This window comes from Aricia agestis, chromosome 3, assembly GCF_905147365.1.
Source record: "Aricia agestis chromosome 3, ilAriAges1.1, whole genome shotgun sequence".
Lineage (NCBI taxonomy): Eukaryota > Metazoa > Arthropoda > Insecta > Lepidoptera > Lycaenidae > Aricia > Aricia agestis.
This window is the reverse complement of record NC_056408.1, coordinates 15,824,032-15,841,965: the sequence shown is the minus strand read 5'-3', so window position 1 is coordinate 15,841,965 and position 17,934 is coordinate 15,824,032. Positions and strand designations below refer to the sequence as shown.

The 17,934-nt window shown below is 39.8% G+C and overlaps 1 protein-coding gene across 1 annotated transcript in view; it reads left to right on the top strand.

Annotated features, from left to right (window-relative positions):
- Positions 1 to 946: 946 nt before the first annotated feature.
- Positions 947 to 17,934, top strand: part of LOC121740622 (high-affinity choline transporter 1) — a 35,693-nt gene continuing 18,705 nt past the window's right edge. The window contains exons 1-9 of the mRNA XM_042133356.1: positions 947 to 1,265; positions 2,224 to 2,408; positions 8,277 to 8,384; positions 10,655 to 10,810; positions 12,251 to 12,394; positions 12,871 to 13,025; positions 13,696 to 13,825; positions 16,105 to 16,303; positions 16,722 to 16,856. Of these exons, the coding sequence (XP_041989290.1) occupies positions 2,243 to 2,408; positions 8,277 to 8,384; positions 10,655 to 10,810; positions 12,251 to 12,394; positions 12,871 to 13,025; positions 13,696 to 13,825; positions 16,105 to 16,303; positions 16,722 to 16,856 (1,193 nt within the window). The 5' untranslated portion in view covers positions 947 to 1,265; positions 2,224 to 2,242. The remainder of the gene's footprint in view (positions 1,266 to 2,223; positions 2,409 to 8,276; positions 8,385 to 10,654; positions 10,811 to 12,250; positions 12,395 to 12,870; positions 13,026 to 13,695; positions 13,826 to 16,104; positions 16,304 to 16,721; positions 16,857 to 17,934) is intronic.

Sequence of the window (17,934 nt, the reverse complement as noted above, 5' to 3'; positions counted from 1 at the left end):
TAGGTTTTACACAAACGACGCCTTTTACTGGCCGATAGTAAAACGTAACTGAAAGTTCACTACGTGAGGTGATTCATATTATTCTCCAAGAGCAGATCATTCGAAGACTATACGAGTTAGGAATAGAGCTTTGGTTATAAATTTTAAATTTGATAAAACAAAACTTTATTCTTCTATAATAAATATATAAACTTGTTAAAGAGGCTACTGACAGAGACATAATTATATTTATTAAATAAGTAAAAAGACTCATTTGCTAAAAGAACCGCTATGTAATGTATTTAAGCATTTTTAAAATATATATATTCAATATTGTATATAAAATTGGGTACAACTTTAGTATTAAACAAGTTCTTTATTAACCGAAAGTCCAAGCAACAATAGAATGAAAACCGACGCGTCGCGTCGCCGTCGTTAAAATTTCACCTCAAGGTTGTTTTAAAATTACACACAACATTAACATACTGCCATTTTTACGTTCAATTCTACGGGGGACCGAATGAGTTACAACTTAAATGTGTAATGGAGGTCGTGAACCGACCGAAAACGGAGCTACACAGTAATGGATCCCTCGCACGCACGTAAAAGCGCTTATTAAATATGTACCAGCTCCAAAAATAAGCCCACGAGTCCTAGACCCCAGATGAGCCCGGACCTCCGCTATTTTCGCCAGGCCCTAGCTAAGTCAATCAATTTGTCAATGAAAGTACCAGCTCGTGTCACTCTCGTACCAGACCGAACGTTACACAAGGATTACCGACCAGAAGGAACTCCCGCATCCATCGAACGCTCGATACCGAGGTTTAATAATAGCGGGGATAAAAGTAAGCAGTGTACACAGCAGCTCCGGATCCGGCCGGCGGAGGCGGCTCGCCCGATGTGGGAGGCGCGGGGCATGCGCGGCACGGGCCCCACCGGCCAATGACGTCAGGGGATCGATCGACCGCGGCGCGGCCCGCGGAGCTGTCACTACCACATGAAGATGTGGCCATCGCGGGTTATGTAACACGGAGCAGGACCCGCGGGTTTCATGTCTGAGGCCGGGGCCACGCGCGCTCATGTGCGGGCTAAGCTTTAGGACCAGGAATAGCCCTTCGCAGAAGACCTCCCTCCGATGGGGCGACAGCTGCCTGAGCTCGGTCCGCTCGCGCGTACCTCGTGAATAACATAGTGAATTTATATATTTTATGATGAATATATTTTTCTTCGTAAACTAAGGGACTATAAGTGTGAGGGAGGATCGAGGGTCTTTTCTGAACTGACAAGTAAGTTCCTTAGATATTTAGCGAATACTAGAGTATAGATTCGATAAATAGATAATGTTATCTATTGCAAAACAATTAACTGCTTATGTGTGTGACGTCAGTGCCGACTGTCAAAGAGTAGAAGGTCTCGTCTCGTACCGTGTATCTCATGAATTATGGTATTATGGTAATTTTCGGCCTCCATGTCTCATGTAAGCTCGCGATATGTGTCACCTCATTTGATTACAATGAGCCATACCTGACCTCATAGCTGAAGTGAGTCCCACTTCCGTGGCGCGGCAGGACCATGACCCTGGGTCACGGCCCCATTGGCCCCGGATTGTCTTCGGCCGTTTATTGGCCCGTTACAGCGGGACGGCCATTTTTATTATTACGATCTATATTCCGATTGCCTATTTGTTTGTTTAATCGTGCTTCATTATGTTACGACTTTCACGGGGTATTTTCCTTCATTGATCGCGTTTTGTCAGGGTTTGTTGTGTCTACGACTTTTTAAATGTATTTAATGTTCATTTCTTATCGGTCATCTGTGCTCTGTGCTAGTATATTGAAGAGGTATAGTTCATTTGTTTATACTTTATTTAAATCGAAGAGGCTCTAAAGCTGCAGGGCCATTCTTATTTGTATGATTAGAACACGGAGAATTTTTATTGCAAAAAAATGTACTTTTCCCAAGAAATTTTATTTTGTTTGGCAAACGGCAAACGAATAAAACGAAGCAGACAATGAGTAAGGACTTAGAGACGACACTGTTTTGAAGTTCTTATGGTGATGCGCAGGAGTCATTATAAGAGGTTGTATAAGCAACTCCTGCGCACCTAGTAAAATGTAAAGGAGACAGAAGTTACAAGAATATGGAGGTTCAAGGAGTAAATAAGAAAATTATATCAGATTTTCCGAATAATTTTGTACTATTTTTGTATCTGGATACTATTTCAAACATGTACCTTTGTTCTAGGAACTAACAAACCGGCAAGATGATCAACATAGCGGGCGTGATCTCGATAATACTGTTCTACGTGCTGATCCTGGCGGTGGGGATATGGGCGGGGCGGAAGAAGCCCGCGGGCAACGACTCCGAGGAGGAGGTGATGCTGGCCGGCCGCTCCATCGGCCTCTTCGTCGGGATATTCACTATGACAGGTAACATTGAGTTGGGTAGAGTAGATTGAGGTGGGATTACACCGTACACGATCAGTTTGGCATCAGTTCAGTCCATCAGTCACAGACTGATGCTAGAATGATAGCCAGAAAGTACATAAAGAAATGATCAGTCTGTGAATCACACGGTTACATGATCATTATGAAAAGTGCCGGATGGGCTATCCACAATTTATCTGGCAGATAGAGTATGAAGTATATGTCAGATAAGTAGTGAAGCAGGCACTTAATCCAAGCTGTCATCATGATAAGGAAGCTACACCAATATATTTCTACGAAGCATCGCTTAGTGACATAGCCGATGCTTATGTCTCTAGTCTTTACGAAGCTTATATACAGTCTCTCCATGATGGCCCATGGTGGAGCAATACATTATACAGGTGATTACGAATATTTAGGGCCTGTTTCACCACTTCCTGATAAAGTACCGGATAGACTATCCACAACTTATTTGACAGATTTGCTATACTCTATCTGTCAAGTTAAGTGGTCGATAGACTATCTAGCACTTATCAGTAGCCTTAGCACGGCCACCAGTAGAAATGCTAAAGTATGGACAAACTGTGGAGATAAACTTAAGGTAGCGTTCTGATCTTTTTTCGTTCCTTAAAATTTAATTAAAATGCCACTTTATGACAGACTATAGTCCTAGAAATTCAAATAATATCCTACTCTATGACTTATTATACTATCGGAACGGAACCTTTAGTTAATGTCCATTGTTTGTCTATACTTTCGCATTTCTACTGGTGGCCGTGCTAGGGCTACAGGAAGTAGTGAAACAGGCCTTTAGAGGGGTATACTGATTGGAGATCTTCAAACCATCAGTATGGAATTATAGCTAGGTATATGGCGCACTTGCCGGGGTGACGCGCTTTCAGCTTAATTGCCACACTCATTAAAAATAGAGATCGCCCAATGGCCGAAATTCGACCTTAGTTTCAACGACATTGAACTACTACATATATTTTGTAATAAAAATATTGACATTATCATATTTTTTTCAACTCTTGTCTCTGGGACTCAGCTGATCTCAGACTGGCCGTGTAAGCATTGTATAATAGTAACTAAGATTCAATAAAAAAAAACTATAATCCATTTTCAATTTGTCAACTTGTTGTCAAAAGACTTCAACCATAAATAAAAGAGTATAATTCGTATGTATAGGCTTGTCACTCAATAATCTGTCATTTTTCCTAGTGTGTGTGTTGTAGTGTGTGTAATGTACTATTATGGCCCACGCATAGACATAAGGCCCACGCATAGACATAATATATACTGTCGTATTATAGGTTTATGGGCCCACGTTAGTTTAAAAAGTAACTTAACTATTTCGAGCAGGCAATTCTGACAAAAGTCATAAAAATGTTTTTGTACCATGCCAAATTAGCTTAGAAATTGGAACTATCCATGTATCAAGTAACAAGTTCTAAATTGTAACCTAATTCAATTAGTTCTTATATTCTAGTCCTAGGCTTTATAATTTTAGTCCGTAATAATCCTAGCTATTTTCAGATGGAATGAAATGTAGAACGGGGTTAACACTTAACTGGGTATTCTGATAGACTGAGCTGATAATATTGATTTAATCAATACGTTGAGAATAGTTCGTTAGATCGTCCGTGGCCTATAATGGGTAGACCCTTGGTTCGCACTCCTAGATGGTGCAGGTTCGATCCCGGGTGGGGAGGCGTGTACCAATGAGACATTTTCTGATTTCAAGTACATAATACGAGTACGGACGCTCGTACGGTGAAGGAAAACATTGTGAGGAAACCCGCAGATAGTTGGTCCCAGACAAGTCCCAGATGTATTGACTAGTTTTTTTTAATAACCTGATGGAAAGCAAATTCCGTTGCCCATGGACACTCGTACCATCAGAAGAGCTGCAGGTGTGCAGGTGTGTGTGCCGGCCTTTTAAGAGAGAATAAGGTAATAGGGGAGGGTAGGGAAGGGAAAGGGTAGGGGATTGGGCCTCCGGTAATCTCACTCATTCGGCGAAACACAGCGCAAGCGCTGTTTCACGCCGGTTTTCTGTGAGCCCGTGGTATTTCTCCGGTCGAGCTGGCCCATTTGTGCCGAAGCATGGCTCTCCCACGTCAAAATTTCTCTCCTCTGGACTAGGCCGACTATGTTGCGAGAATGCCGTATGTGCTTGGGCAACCATACGGACACTTAAAAATCTTGTCCCTGCAGGCACTACAGTATTTGAGGAGTGGTTACTTCGCTTTGAAAATACTGTATAAATCATCCAAAACGGATGCAAAGGCTTTAGTTAACCGGACAAAGAACGGTGATACATTTTTAATAATTTTGGGAGTTGTTTACGTAAAGTATTGCAACTCATTATGATATGTTTATTTAAAAACATTTTAGCATTTTGTCTCATCGTAATTTTAAACAAATATTACTCAAAACTAAACGTATGAAAGTTAGTTTTCTGATCTTCCTATTTTCATTGTCTTTTCCACATTTTACATCCTTAAAAAGTTACTTTTTAGTAGGACAAAATATTTTAAAATTAGAAAATTGTACTTTTCGTTCAGAAAACGTGTTTGTTAACTGTGTTCTAGAATCTATAAGTGGATTATATTTTTATTTTTTACGGTCTTTTTAGCTTGAACAAGTTTTACGTTGTTTTTATCTTCGCTCCGTTTTAAATGCAGATGTAGCTTTAATGCCTTTGCATAAAAGACTTTGCAAACGAATAAAATATGAATCGATTTAAAGTCTTCACGCCGAGAAAACGAATTGAAAATGCTTTCTTCAATTTTAGATCTCGCCACACACACTACAAATTCTATAACTATCTAATCTTGTAATTTTATAATCTGGTGCCTTACTCCCGAAACTGATATCGATTTCGATTTTCGATTTCAACGGTTTTTTGACACTTCAGACATCTAAAATATGTCTAAAAAATGTCAAAAAACCGTTGAAATCGAAAATCGAAATCGATATCAGTTTCGGGAGTAAGACACCTGCTAGAATGTTAGACACCAACAAAAAATTAATTGTCAATACTAAACAATACGTAATAGAGACAAAAAGTATACTAGTCTTGTATTATAAACAAAGTTTTCAGTAAAAATTAAAGATCTGCAGTAAAACATATAAAACTTATTTTGCACCTAAATATTATTAAACTATGACTTTTACCGTTTACGGTCTATATAATATCACAATAAATGTAAGTAGGCTAAGTTGTGGTGCGCAATAATTGTGTTTTACAAACATCAAATCCCCTATTTCCATGCGACAAGCCCCGGCCTACTCATGACAATATGGGGATAAATCACACAATTACACCAATAACAAATAATTATTATGTATGTACTTTTGTGTAAATAGAAATATAATATTTTTTGTTAATTTTTTCCAATTTACATAAAAGTACTTACTTAATTGACAAATTGACTGTTAAGTAGTTTATATCCTCTTTGGTACACTACATAAAAATTCTTAAAAATTTGAAATTAATCGATTTCGAGAAAGTCTCTGAATATGGAACCATTACTATACCACTTTTTTTAGTTAAAATTATCAGCGGGCTACTTACTTTATTATTACTTTGTCGTGATAGACTTTAGGTAGGTACTTTTTGATCGTCAATAGAAAATAAGACGTGATTTATATTGTATCATACAATAAAAGGGCTTAAAATATCAAAATATCCAATGGCGTTAAAATACACTGCTATATTTATAATAGAACTTACATAAATTCATAAATTGCCGATTGTATCAAATCACGCGGACTTTTGCATCTGGACATTCGCCAAGTTGACTTTAAACGTTCATAAATACTTATGTGGACATGATTAAGTTTTAAAATAAGTAGAGTAAGTATAGACACATAATATAGTACTTTCCTTCGATAATAATAGTAAATTTGGTAATGGTAATTACTTTTTAAATTGTCATTAAAAAGTAATTACCAAATAGTTGGCAAAACAATTGTCGAATTTCGAAAACAAAAAAATATAATATGGTAAAATTGGTCATATAGGCCGGCTACGGGCTTATATATCCCTTTTGGAAGTGCCATGAATATATTATTATTATTTATTATGGCCAATTTTATAAGTAGAACAATGGCACTGTTAACTAATTTTAAATTTGGAATTCATAAGACGGCCCTTCCCTTCGTTAAGTTAAGTAAAATAATTATTTTTCGTGTAAGTGGGTAATTTAGTAGTAGGTACTTTCCATTGTTATATTTTCTTTATATTTCTTTATATCTATGGACGGTTCACACCACGTCAGTCTCGACTCTGGCCCCGTGCTAAGTACCTGAAGGACTTGTGTTACGGGTACCAGACAACGGAAATATATTTAATACTTTTATACTAAGTATATAATATTTAAGATTTTTATTATAATAAGATACACGTATTTACTATACATCCATGATCCAGGAACATTGAAAACTTTTTGTTCCGTCGGCGGGATTCGAACCCGCGACGCCCGGCTTGAGCTGCCAGTTGCCACACACTCTTTATTACGACAGTATATAAATAAGTCTATGCTCTTACCACGGAGGTTGTCAAATTATTTTGTTGCAAGTAGTTACCAAATCTTGAGCCTTTAAATTATTGAAAATATTTACTTATATTAAAAATTAAAAACGATTATACAAATATAAGCGGGCGTCATCAATTTCTGGCGCACGTCTCTTTGATAAATTGTGCCTGAACAGGCCTGAACCTATTATAAATAGATTAATGCTGTCAGTTTGTTTATCGACGGGGTAGGATTACGGAACGATTCTTTTTTATTAGGTAATAGGTATTAGGTGCAATATAAATTGGATACATATTCATTTACTTGCTTTATGTTTTCGTTTAAGTAGAGATACAATAGGCCGTAAAGGCCGTGGCCGTGTGGCAGCATCGTAGGGGGGCCAAAAGCCCCAACAGAGAAGAGCCTGCGCAGCAGCAGGCGCTCGCCGGCGGAGTCGTGGTGTAGGCTCACGCGATCCCGCGGCCCGCCCAAGGCGCATAGTGGAGTACCGCCGAGTTTTTAGTGGGTAGGGGCTGCGTCCACCACCATCTTCGGACGCAGCAGAGACCCACATACTTGCGGATAGGACCCCATCCCCCGCATATATAATAATAAGTGGCCTACACTCATAAAAATATAAATACGGCATTAGATACAATGTCAAGTTAGAAGCCAGGCATTTAGGACTAGTGTCTTTAATGCTTTGTTCAAACCAACGTGACCAGGCGACTGCGAAGCGGTAGCGTAACGTTAGTATGCGATGCGGTAACCAAGACAGAAAACATAATATTATACTTCTGCACTGTAAGTTGTAACTTACTGGGTAAACTGTTACCTGTTAAGCGGTTCTCCGAGCTATTGCTACTGTATCTGCTCAGACCTTGAAATCACTGTTACCCTTGAGTATCTATTGTCAGTGGCGGCCTTATACATTGCGAGGCCCCGGGCAGAAGGTCTTTGCTAGGCCCTGGGCGGCACTCTGTCTTCCAACAAACACGGCGATTGCCTTGTTCGACACCCCCTAGGGCAACCACAGTCTATTGTAGCTCCTTCGGGAAAGAGTACCGTCTCTGGAACTGTCGCCAGCGGTATTTCCGGACTAATACTTATACGGCTTGCAAACTTTCAAGAAAAAATTCCCTCATAGAAGGCCGGAAACGCACCTGCAACTCTTCTGATGTTGCGTCGAGCGTCTGTAGTTGCTTTCAATTAGGTGACCCGTTTGCTCGTTAGCCCCCTAATTTTATAAAAAAAAGTAACTGAAATATGTGTTTGGGGCTGGTGCCCAGGCTACTACTACTAGCAGTTCTAGCCTTGCTGGCTTCTTGTAACCATGTGTCTGTTGCAGCGACGTGGGTGGGCGGCGGCTACATCAACGGCACGGCGGAGGCGATCTACACGTCGGGGCTGGTGTGGTGCCAGGCACCCTTCGGCTATGCGCTCTCCCTGGTCTTCGGTAAGTATTACCTACCCATGTCGAAACGACTTCATAGTTTAGTGGTACAGAACTGTACCTACTATTTTAAAACGCTTTATAAATTACAGTAGATATACAGGCTGTAACAAAACTATCTTAAAAGTTAAAACATACTTTAGGGTGTGTATGGGCCTCTTATACAGGGTGTAACAAAAATAAGTGATAATACTTTAGGGTGTGTATGTGTTCCTTATAGAGAGTTCACTGTGAAAGTAGCAGCACTGAAGGACCAATTTTTTTTTCACTTTTGTATGGGCAAGGGTCCGAGCGTCACGAGCTTCCCCATACAAAAGTGAAAAAAAATTTGGTCTTTCAGCGCTGCTACTTTCTCAGTGAACTCTCTATAAGGAACACATACCCACCCTAAAGTATTATCACTTATTTTTGTTACACCTTGTATAGAGTTCACTGTAAAGTAGCAGCTCTGAAAGTATAACTGTGTGCCCATACCAATCACAAAAAAAATGGCTCTTTTAGCGCTGCTACACAGTGAACTTTTCATAAGGGGCACATACACACCCTAAAGTATTATTACAAAGTTTTTTTTTACATCTTGGAATGCTGTTCTTAAAAATTAAACAGGTAATACATGCTGATCAGAATATGTCCTGACTGTCTGTCAAAAAGGTTGCATGGGATGATCATATAAAACGTAGGTCCTGCGTCTGAGCTCTCGCTATTTTTGTGACTGATATAGTCATCAGACGTTCTGGGTTATAAAGGTGCCGGTTGGCAGCGGACGACATGAAGCAACCGTAGACGACGTGTCGTCGCGACACTACTGGTTTCTATGTATTTCTATGAAATACCCTGCGCAGCTAGCGACACGAAGCTAGCGACACTTATTTATAGAAATATGTAAATAGAAACCAGTAGTGTCGTGACGACACGTCGTCTGCTGCAACTTCATGTAGCCGGCTTCCAACTTGTACCTTATGGGTTAATTCAGACCGCAACGTGACTTGTAGATGCATTTCTAAATTAGTATGGATTTGACAGATTCGCAAGACGTCTGACGCAATTGAAATCTGTCAAATCCATACTAATTATACACATTAATTTAGAAATGCATCTACGCATCGCGTTGCGGTCTGAATTGACCCTAAGAGTAAAGGTGCCGGTTGGCAGTAGACAGTGTGTATTGCATAGACACTTTTAAACAGCTATTAAAGTGATTTCTGCGTAGATGCTCAGTTTTAGGCAACAGTAAGAGAAGCTATAAAAGTCTCGTTACTGGGCCCACATACAAAACGGTAAATTATATTGTCTTTACCATTTACACATTTTTAAAGTGCGTGTTTAAAATTCGTCTGGGCTTGCGACCGATCCTTGGATAATTTAAATCTATAATAATTTAAATAAAACACTCGGTTAATACATATTTATTATAATTATGTCATTTTTTGCGTGTGAGAAGGTAAAAAATAGCATTTTTACATGCATACTTAGTAGATTCGCGTTATTTAAATTAAAGGTTTTAAAGCCCCAGAAAAAGTTACAAATGGTAGCCTAAATGGACAAAAAATGCCCTAATTTCAAGATTACAATAAACTTTTTTCATTTTTTAAATGATATTTTAACGCCAGATAGTTTATAATATTATGTAGAGCTGTCTGAACGGACAAAAGCGGCTAGGTATGATGTAAGGCATTTTTACGCCGCGGTCGAGGGCCTCTTGACACATTTCACTTAAATCAAGTGCCCTTCGGTTACTATTTTTACAAAAAATTTGAATATGTATTTGAGATGAGAATTTAATTAATAGATTAAAATGATTTATGGTGTTGCGTGGTAGTGGAAGAACACTTGAAAAGTTGTTATTACGCTTTACATAATTTGCTGTAATACTGCTGCTCATGTCGTTTATGGTAAACTTATTATTTCTACTTAAACAGAAATGTACATTTCTAGTAGAAAGAGTGCAATTAGCTACACCTTCTTTAATTATTATCAAAATCATAATAATAGCCCTGAATTAGGCTACATATTTTCGAAAAGAAAATATGAATACAATATTATAAAAGTATTCACATTTTTTACTAATGAATTGATTTCATTTATTACCTAATTCCGACTGACTATCAGTAGTTCGTAGTTACTTATAAACATACGTATACTCACTAGCCAGGACGCTAACAAATACTAACAACGAGCAAATGCCTGAAATATTCTTTAAACCTAATTCTATTCTATAGTCTAGGACCTAAATGCTCTCTGCCTAGGTATACATAATATTTTTCTTCTCGTAGGAGGGATATTCTTCGCAAATCCCATGCGCAAGCAGGGCTACGTGACCATGCTGGACCCGCTGCAGGACTCGTTCGGCAGCCGCATGGGCGGGCTGCTGTTCCTGCCCGCGCTGTGCGGGGAGGTGTTCTGGGCGGCGGGCATCCTGGCTGCGTTGGGTAAGTGGACCTTTGAAGGTGGGATACTCCAAGCGAGCTCAAGGTTGGTCTGCGGTTGTTCCTGACCTCACTGCGCGGGGAGATGGCGGCGAGCTTACAATTCTTCCTGAAATCCCAATGCTGGATAATGGATTTGCTGTAGCTTTTGTTCGGTAACTGCATAGCCGAACTGGGTAAGTATGTCTTACACATTTAAGTATGACTATTTCCCCCATCATGTTAAGGAGTAAAATCACCCAGTATATACAGTGTGTAACAAAAATAATTGATAATACTTTAGGGTGTGTACGTGTTCCTTGTAGAGAGTTCACTGTGAAAGTAGCAGCGCTGAAAGACCAACATTTTTTTTCACTTATGTATGGGGAAATTCGTGACGCTCGGGCTCTTGCCCATACAAAAGTGAAAAAAATGTTGGTCTTTCAGCGCTGCTACTTTCACAGTGAACTCTCTACAAGGAACACGTATACAACCTAAAGTATTATCACTCATTTTTGTTACACACTGTATAAAACGCAACCAACCATTTACGTTACGCAACCATCTCGTATTACATTATAACCAGATTTTGCTATTGATTTTTATCATACAATATTTATAGGGAAAATGTAAATGTATTCTGAGATCATATTACGATCTCACGAAAAACATTTAACGATCCTTCCTCCGAAAATGATATATCTACCGTTGATAGCTGATATTACTGTTATCATATTTGTTTTGTATAATTCATATTTTAATATAAAACTAGCTGTTTGACCGAGCTTTGCTCGGTATCCGATGCAAATGACATTTTCTAGAAATGATTCCTAGCTAGATCGATTTATCGCCCCCGAGACCCCCTATATACTAAATTTCATGAAAATCGTTGGAGCCGATTCCGAGATTCCAATTATATATATACAAGAATTGCTCGTTTAAAGATATAAGATTTACAATAACTTTGTTGTAAAAGATATATAAAAGAACTCAATAGATAGAGAAATAAGGGTCACATAATATCCACATATACAGTGTGTAACAAAAATAAGTGATAATACTTTAGAGCGTGTACGTGTTCCTTGTACAGAGTTCACTGTGAAAGTTGCAGCTCTGAAAGAATTTTTTTTTTCACTTTTATATGGGCAAGGGCTCGAGCGTCACGAGTTTCCCCATACAAAAGTGAAAAAAAAATCGCTCTTTCAGCACTGCTACTTTCACAGTGAACTGTCTACAAGGAACACGTACACACCCTAAAGTATTACCACTTATTATTGTCACACTCTGTATAAAGTGTAGCCTGCTACTGACGCCGAATTTTCTACTTAATTACTCGCGTAACGATTTATCAAAGGAAAGTACTGAACATGTTATATCGTCGCTGTGTGGAGGACTACAGTCGTTCAATCGACTGCGGTCTCTCCTATAAAACGGCCCGTGTGGTAAATCCTTTCATCATCACAGGTGCTACCCTGGCCGTGATCATCGACATGGACCACCGCACGTCTGTGATCTTCAGCGCGTGCGTGGCGGTGTTCTACACGCTGTTCGGCGGCCTGTACTCCGTCGCCTACACTGACGTCATACAGCTCTTCTGCATCTTTATAGGTTAGCGTATTTCTATTGGTCGATTCTGCTACATCTTTTGTTTTCTAATAAATAGCTTTAATTGCATTGGATTCTTAAGGTGATCGCACATTTATCAGCAGTCAGCACGCACGCGCCGAACGCACCGCATTTAAGAATTCGTTGTACGAAATGATGTGAAACCTCGCACATTCGTCCGCACCGTAAGCGCTACATTTCGTGAACTACCGTTCTCGGCGTAAGCTTACGCCGAGAACGGTAGGTACTGACAAATGTGCGATCAGGTTTAAAATAATACAGCTTTAATGTGGTTTCATTTTTCATACGAAATGTTGAATCTATGTCAAACAAGGAGTTGAGAGTTGAGACCAAACAGAATCAAATACTAAGATCTTCTAACCAACTTTTTGAAAAATCTATTTTGTGTTTAAAGTCACCTAGATGGGATATTCACTAGTATAGTAAAGTTTATCATTAGTACTTTTTATCAATCCTAGGGCTCTGGATGTGTATCCCGTTCGCGTGGGCCAACGATCACGTGAAGCCGCTCAGCTCCATGGAGATGGACTGGATCGGGAAGGTGGACCCGGAGTACTACTGGTTCTACGTTGACTACGGCCTACTCCTGGTGTTCGGGGGCATACCTTGGCAGGTGAGAAACCTCTAAACCCACTTGTAGTATTTTAAAATTTATAATTTTAAAATTGCTGGTACAGTTTCGTTTGCTTGTTACAATAGTTAACGAAACTGTACCAGTAGTTTTAAAATACTACCAGCGGCTTATTTTATTTTCTTTATTGGAACACAGTTACATGTTAAAATCCTAAAATAAGTACAATTAGATATATAATATAGACAAACACATAACCCACACTATAATTGTTCGCGGCCTAACAAAAATAATACGCAAAAAATAAAAAATAAACATTATTGCTATTGTTTTAGCGTTTGAATGTCGTTTGGCAATCTTCTTTTACTACTGAGAATTGCCATAAACCGTGCCAAATGTAATCTAAGCCTTCTAGGCAAGCAGCATTGCGGTGGTTGTTACTTGTTACCTTTTTTGTCTAAAATGAGAAATAAAGAAAATCTAGATTAGACCTTTCCATGACCGTGGCATTTCAGAAGTGTTTTGCTGTAGATAGGTAATGCATCGCGAGATTCTGTGGAAAAACACAGTTACGCCAGGCAGCCTAAAAATATCTTTTACAAAAACGCACTTTCGCAACAAAGCTTTAGACTACTTACTAGCAATAGTTCTAGTTGTTATAGTTGTCTAGGCATTCTTGGCTTTGTTACTGATCTGTCCTTGTCCCTATAAGGTATACTTCCAACGCGTGCTGAGCAGCAAGACCGCTGGGCGGGCGCAGGTGCTATCGTACGTGGCGGCCATCGGCTGTATCTTCATGGCCATCCCGCCCGTCCTCATCGGCGCCATCGCCAAGGGAACTGGTGAGATTATACTTGGTGTATCTGTGTTATGTATGTATTTTAAAAAGTGGTGGTTTATTTTTTTCCGATTACGGATCATCATTTTGGTAGGTAGATTGTGAGTGTATATTATGACATTAAAGGATCGGACACCGGTGTCGGGACACATTGTATAACGACTTATAATAGAATAAATACTCTTGTGGCAACCCTGACCAAATACATTGAAGTGTCGTCTGCTCACATAAATAATTGTATTTATACAATCGTCCTGCGAAAGTCAGATGAGATACATGCGTGCTTCGCCTTGAGCCGGCCTTCGCACAATCACCGCTCGAATAGCTTTGATACTTGAAATTGACAATTTAGGAGCTATTTGACCATAATTGTCGGATGGCAATTTATATAATTACTAACACTTTCGACAGAGCCTTGCTCCTCGATTATTGCTTTGCGCATAGAGGATTCGATCCCGGGATCCCGAATCCCGGGATTCCGATCATATTTTAGTCCCGAAAATTTCGGGATCGTAATTGAATAAATCCTGGGATTTTCGGGACTGATAAATATTTTGAATTAAGTTGATAAAAATGTTTTTTTTTTTTTTTTTTTAATGAAATAAGGGGGCAAACGAGCAAACGGGTCACCTGATGGAAAGCAACTTCCGTCGCCCATAGACACTCGCAGCATCAGAAGAGCTGCAAGTGCGTTGCCGGCCTTTTAAGAGGGAATAGGGTAATAGGGGAAGGTAGGGATGGAAAGGGAACGGAATAAGGGAGGGTAGGGAAGGGAATAGGGTAGGGGATTGGGCCTCCGGTAAACTCACTCACTCGGCGAAACACAGCGCAAGCGCTGTTTCACACCGGTTTTCTGTGAGGACGTGGTATTTCTCCGGTCGAGCCGGCCCATTCGTGCCGAAGCATGGCTCTCCCACGTCTATCAATAATGTGCGTTAGGTCGATAAAAATGTGCGTGCAACAAAACGCACTTACTTTTTTTGACTTTATGTCGGCCATCTTGTTTATACACTTAATTAATTCATTTGTTTTTGCTAACGACCGGTATCGTTTTATTACCCTTATTAATTACGAACAAAAAAGGTCAAAAAATTACATTTGTTGAATGAGAGCTCCTTCAAATATTAATTTTATGTTGAATAAAGTATTTTTATTATAGCGACAACTAAAATACACTATCTGTGTAAATTTCAGAAGTCTAGGTATAGCAGTTCTTGAGATACAGCTTGAAGACAGACAAACAGTTGGATAGACAGACAGATACCGAAGTCTCAAGTCTCAGTATTAGGGTCCCGTTTTTACTGTTTAGGTACAGAACCCTAAAAATAACAGTTTATTGATGAGTCTTAGTCAATATAGATCCAGAACGACGAGTATTAGTTGTCTTTTTCTATTATCAATATAATCCCGGGATTATCCTGGCATATATTATATTAGATAATCCCGAAATCTCGGGATTAGAAAAATCGGCCGGGATCGAATCCCTTGTGATTGCGCATCACGCTCGTGAGCGTGACATGTGTTTTGATACTTTGATGGCCAATAACTACATGTAGTAACAAGGACTTAACTTTGGTTAAATGATCTTTCAACAATATTTATTTACTTAGGATTTTTATTGTTTGATAGAGTTTTTTAAAATATGTGTTTACTTCAGTCTGATCGTTTTGTAAAATTACTTAAAACTGATTTAATAAGGAGTGGTCGTTTCTACTTGAATGCACTCAAATTCAATAGCTCTCATAGCTGACCTAGAGGAAGACTTGAAAACTGCCACTTATGGTCGCTCGTGTTATTGAGTGATTCCCACCACGTATTGTCATACTATTTTAATATTATGTATCTACTAAAAGCCACCATTCATCAGATGTATGTGTTAAGTACTTAAGCATAGATATTATATAGCTAAACATTTGAATATATGACATGTCCCAACTTCCGACGCCTTTAAAAATATCTTCCAACACTTTTATCCGCCGAAAACAAGTAGAAAGGTTATTAAGAATGAATAATATGCTATTAGTATCAGAGAAATTGATTTACAGACAGCTAGACAACGGACCTATGTAAAGTACGTAATTTCGTCGGGTTATATCAGGTCACCAAATAATAATGAATGTTGTCACGGCAGTATCATATTATGTCGTAATCATTGGCTGATACTAGTGAATAGGGTGTCAATAGATTTGTAATGATCTCACGGACTGTCAGGCAACAAAGCGTATAGAAATTCGTGTTAGGGTGCATTACTAACTACATTAGCTATCTTTGTCTTGCACACAGCGTGGAACGAGACGGACTTCAAAGGCCCGCTGACGCCTGACGGCGAGCTGACGTCGGACCAGACGTCGATGATCCTGCCGCTGGTGCTGCAGCACCTGACGCCGGACTTCGTGTCGTTCTTCGGCCTCGGAGCCGTGTCGGCCGCCGTCATGAGCTCGGCCGACTCCAGCGTGCTCAGCGCCTCGTCTATGTTCGCCAGGTGCGCTCTTTCAGATAATCTGGTAAAAACCTTTAGCCAAGCATTAAGGTCGAAAGTGGTACTCACGTGGTAGGACTGCAAAGTGCGAAACCAATATTGGTGGGAAAGAGAAGAAGTGATGAGGCAACTTTTCATTACTACAGTACACAGTCATGTGAAGACACTCGTAACAAATTAGTGCTGAAACTGAACGGAATGAATTTTATCATTATTCATCATCATCTTTATCGCTCTTTCTATTAAAATAATAGCTAGGTACTGAATGTACTCCTATGAATTCAATAGCTGAGCGAGAAAGACTTCATAATATTGGGAGAATATCTCTGGATTATAATATTTTCTACTACTATGGCTTCACTGATCAAACCCAGTCTAACCAATCACATTTTAACCATTAACCAACTAACGTGTTATACAGGAACGTGTACAAGCTGATCTTCCGTCAGAACGCGTCGGAGATGGAGATAATCTGGGTGATGAGGGTGGCCATCCTCGTCGTGGGGGTACTGTCCACCATCATGGCGCTCACCATACCCTCCATATACGGCCTTTGGTGAGTACTGAGTAACGCCTCCGTGGTCTAGTGGTTAGAGCGCGGTCTGAATCCCGCCTTGGAAAAATGTTATTTCCAAGTTTGGTTAGGACAATGCAGGCTGATCACCTGATTGTCTGACAAGTAAGATGATCCATGCGTCGGATGGGCATGTAAAAAGTCGGTCCTGCGCCTGACCTCCTGAAACCCCCGTGCTAAGACCTGAAAGGTACTTAGCACGGGGCCAGACTAACGTGGTGTGAAGCGTCCATAGATATTATTATTAAAAAAATATATTATAATATAGGTCATCGAAGAAACACTTATTACAATTTTTTGTGGCGTACCGTCAAACCATTACTCTTGTGTTCTCCCGAGGACTATACATTTTGTGGAGGGACATATCACTTAAGTAGCCCTAGTTTCATCGATGCCTTTAACCAACACAGTTTGTCAATAACCTACGATCCTTGAGACAACTGCAATAATAAATTGTAACACAGGACATTTAATTACATCCAGTTTATCTAGGTTGACATGTCTACAACGCTGAATATCTGCAGAGTTATTCCCATGCGATTCTTCTAGTCTTCCTTTCACTTGGTCCAGAGTGATTGCAGGGATTATAGCGATCATTAATAATATTGCATCTCAGCAATTTTAGTTTTATTACCCTAATGTCGACAACACGCGTTGGCTCAAGATCAGTCACGAATCCGATAATGCTCCTTTATAGATTAGAGCGGCAGACGATCTAGTGGAGTGGCGAACCTTTACGCATCAACGTGTTATTTTTCTAAAGAAACGAGGGTCATATTCGTGCCTTAAAAATTACTACAATTTTCTCATGTACTTACATTATACGTGGGAAAGCCAGGCTTCGGCACGAATGGGCCGGCTCGACCGGATAAATACCACGTTCTCACAGAAAACCGGCGTGAAACAGAGCTTGCGCTGTGTTTCGCCGAGTGAGTGAGTTTACCGGAGGCCCAATGGCCTATTCCCTTCCCTTCCCTTCCCTACCCTCCCCTATTACCCTATTCCCTCTTAAAAGGCCGGCAACGCACTTGCAGCTCTTCTGATGCTGCGAGTGTCCATG